Source organism: Sesamum indicum, unplaced genomic scaffold (assembly GCF_000512975.1).
Source record: "Sesamum indicum cultivar Zhongzhi No. 13 unplaced genomic scaffold, S_indicum_v1.0 scaffold00705, whole genome shotgun sequence".
Taxonomy (NCBI): domain Eukaryota; kingdom Viridiplantae; phylum Streptophyta; class Magnoliopsida; order Lamiales; family Pedaliaceae; genus Sesamum; species Sesamum indicum.
The window spans coordinates 415-4486 of record NW_011628543.1 but is presented as its reverse complement, the minus strand read 5'-3'; the positions used below and the strand labels follow the sequence as shown (position 1 = coordinate 4486).

The 4072-nt window shown below is 34.3% G+C and overlaps 1 protein-coding gene across 1 annotated transcript; it reads left to right on the top strand.

Annotated features, from left to right (window-relative positions):
* Positions 1 to 48: 48 nt before the first annotated feature.
* On the top strand, positions 49 to 3469 carry LOC105180327 (gamma-cadinene synthase-like; the record flags this gene model as incomplete). Its single annotated transcript, XM_011103992.2, has 5 exons — positions 49 to 403; positions 1233 to 1451; positions 1706 to 1844; positions 2213 to 2458; positions 2944 to 3469. Coding segments are annotated over 5 exons (1256 nt in total), but the record flags the coding sequence as incomplete, so codon positions are not given.
* Positions 3470 to 4072: the final 603 nt, after the last annotated feature.

Below are 4072 nucleotides of genomic sequence, written 5' to 3'. Positions count from 1 at the left end.
GCAATCACAGAAAAACTATAGTTAAAATGTTATATGTCTGATAAACAGGTGTTTTCGACAAATTTACGGACTACCTTAGTAGTAGTGACACTGAGGGTCTTCTGAGCTTGTACGAAGCAGCCCATGCTCGGATTCATGGCGAAGGCATCTTAGAAGAGGCTGTAGCATTTACAACCCATCACTTGACTCGCGTTTTACAGCAGTTAGAGTCTCCTCTCAAAGAGAAAGTGAAGCGTGCTTTGGAGCAGGCGCTTCATAGGGGTGTTCCGATCATCGAAACGCGTTTTTATCTTTCTCTCTATGAAAGAGATGAGTCGAGGGACGAGCTCCTTCTAAAGCTAGCCAAATACAACTTCAGTTTTCTGCAGAATTTGTACAGGAAAGAGCTCTGCCAAGTCTCCAGGTAATCTTGGATAGAATTTTTTATTTTAAATCACGTCACATCGATTTTTTATTTCAAATAACATATACACATTATATGTCTAAATTTTTTTTATAAATAAAATAAAAAAAAACATAATCTTTGTACACGTAGTATATCTATGTTATAGAAATAAAAAATGCAATATAATTTGAAAAAAAAATCCAATTTGATTCTTGAACATGGGGTCATTTGAATTGTTTTTTATTTTTTCAATCCCTCGCATAAATTCAAATCCATCCATTGAAATGATTTCAAATAGGAGCAAATCGGAAAAAAATGTATATATATTTGATATTCTAATTGGATGAAATATTGAATTGATAGTCTAAACCAAATAAATCACGTGAAATTTATATAGGAAGAAATATAATTTTAGTTCTGTAAATTTAAGGATGATAATTTTGATCCTACTAAATTAAAAATTCGTAATTTGGTCTTACAATTTTAAAAATTATGGCAATTTCAGAATTTTCAGCCAATTTAGCAGGAAAATTCCAGGCCAAGTCATTTCCTAAGAAAACAAAAATATTTTGCACTCTCATGTCATCAAATTTTCCGAAAGTCTGATGCTGTGGAATTTTTCAATCGGATTGGATGGAAAAGACCAAATTTATCATATTTTTTAAAGTTATAGGACCAAATTATAGATTTCAATTTGAACTAGAAATTGTCACTCCCCCTAACTTAAAGGACTAAATTATATGTGTGTTAATGTTGCATGCAATGGTTTACCAAAAAATTTGCAATAAAAAATCCAATCCGCTCGATTTGATCATAATGAAGTCTTTTCTGTTTATGTATACTGAAGGTGGTGGAACAACTTCGACCTCAAAACAAAGCTGCCATATGCAAGAGACAGATTGATCGAATGTTATCTCTGGGGTGTGTCCATCCATTTTGAACCTCAATACTCTGACGTTCGAATTGCAGTTGCAAAAAGCATGCAAATGGTATCGACTATGGACGATACGTATGATAATTATGCTACGCTTGAAGAAGCTGATCTTCTTACTGAGGTTTTGGAAAGGTATGAGTATGCTTTCAAATTTCAATTTCGTCAAATTTCTGATGGAGACGACACGCACGTGGCATGAGCTTCATTAAGTCTTAATTTAATGAAACTAAACTTTGCAACTAAAATTACAAATGTTTTGATGTTATAGGATACAATGTGGTGAGTTAAAAAACAACGAAATCAAATCCTAGAAATACTAACTTGTGGACGTAAAATGCCGCTGTCCTCCAGAATTACTCATCTTTACATATATTGAATTTTTTTAGGTGGGACATAAACAAAATTGATCGACTCCCGGATTACATGAAAATTTTCTATCGATTCGTCATGAGTATATATGAAGATTATGAACGTGAGGCAGCAAAACAGGGGAAGTCATTTGCAGTTCCCTATTTTAGAGAAACTGTAAGTCCCAACTCCTGATCTATATATTTACATAATAAATCATTCTTATCATTTATATAATCACAACCTAGCAGACAAAAAAAGGGTAGTTTTTCTAACTAAGTCAACGTTTCTTGGGGAGTGTAAGTGTAATTTTTCGAAAGTTATGGTAGTTTGTGTAAATAAACCAAAAGTCGGGAAATGTAGATATAATTATTTAATTACAAAATCCTCATTCATTAAATTAACGTCTTTATAAGTTTCATGATCTTATTTTATTCAAATACTTTAAAAAAATATTTTTAAATAAAAAATCCAAAATGTTTTTGAAGATATAAGAGCTTATAATACATAAACTGGCTGTGTGGATGATGGATCATGCATGTCAGGTGAAACAACTGGGCAGGGCTTACAACCAAGAGCTAAAGTGGGTAATGGAGCGAGAGATGCCTACATTTGAAGAGTATTTCAAGAACTCAGTGATTACGAGCTGCATTTACGTGATGTTCACTGCTCTCGTCCCAGGCATGAAATCTGTTACCAAAGAGACCATCGACTGGCTGCTGAGCGAGCCTAATATCGTCATATCCACCGCCAGGATGGGTCGACACCTCGAGGACTTGGGCAGCCATGAGGTAAGCTTGCGTCATATATTACTCTTCTTTGTACTTCACTAACCGTCCGGAAAATCGCATTTTACCTTCCACAAGTTTATGCCATTTTGTGATTTTTGGTCCCGTTATTTTCTAACTCACCACGTTGCATCTCATAACTCTTGAAAAATTGCAAGTTTAGTCTCAAGTTTTAATTTCATGAAATTTTTTATTAAAATAGCACGTGAATGGCATGAGCGCAAGTAAGTCTTGAGGGGAATAAAGACTGTTTCTGAAAGAAATTTACAAAGAATTAGGCTTTGGAACTAAAATAGCATGCTTTTGGAGTTACGTGATGTAACGTGGTGTGGTGAGTTCAAGAACAATCGATGGGACTAAAATCACAAAATGACTAAATTGTGGGATGTAAAATGTAATTTTTCCACTCACCATGTGATGTGTCAAGCTCTCTCAAATCGATCGGATTCAAACTAATTATTCCTTCTCGATTATGTCTGCATCTGAAGCGCGAGAACAAGGGTGGCAAAATGCTCACCGTGGTCGACTGCTACATGCAACAACACGGTGCATCAAAGCAGGAGACGCTTGCAAAGTTCGCAGAGCTAGTCGAGGATGGATGGAAAAATGTGAACACGGAGTGGGTGGCGACGACTTCCGTGGCCAAGGAAATGGTGGAGCAGCTTCTCAACTATGCCCGGATAGCAGAAGTCACTTACAAGAATTCTGAAGATAATTATACAAATCCAGATAAAGTTTTGGGACCCCAGATTGCGGCTCCGTTTGTTGATCCCGTTGTTATTTGATTTTTGCATGCTAAGTTAATCGTTTGAAACTTATGTTTCAATGTCTATCCCTAGACAGTTGTTCTTGGATTTATGTTTGGTTGTATTACAGAATAAGGTAGTTAGCTGAGGATTGAGCAGTAGGGCTTTCCCAGCTAGCTACTTCTGTTGTGGTAATAAAGGGGTGTTTATGTTGTTAAAAGATAAGGTCATATGTCGCCGTAGTTGTGTATTAACAAAACGTTGATGCAAGAGTTAAGACTCCTCAAATTGACAAAATCAAATACACCCCTTCCATGGGGAATCCTACTTTGCAGTCTTAGATAATTTGTTAAACTATTTGATGATCCATATGGGCATTTCCAGAGCCCAACGATCCATTTTCCCAATGGGTCATAAGAACAAGGAATTCCTAAGCCTAAGTGACCTAGACTATGCTGACTTGGCCTTGGAGGCCATGCATGAGAAATATAATATTTTACTATGATTAATTATTATGATTAAAAATAAAAAAATTATAATTAATATTAATTAATTATTTATAAGTACACAACGGCTATTAGTTATTATTTTTATAAACGAGGCTAAAATAATCTAATCATAACTAAAAATCATGAAAAATATTGATCAACCACAATTAATTCTTAAATTTTTGCATGATTTTATTTGATTACAAAAAAAATGTTAATTTATTATAATTTTTAAGACATTATATGTTATAATGTACCGAATAGTTTATTTATTTATAGGATCATGGGATCATGGAGATATAGAGATTGACTATCTATTGTTATTTCCCGACAAAATGGTAAATGCATTGAAATAAAAAAAAATAAAATAATTAAACCAATGT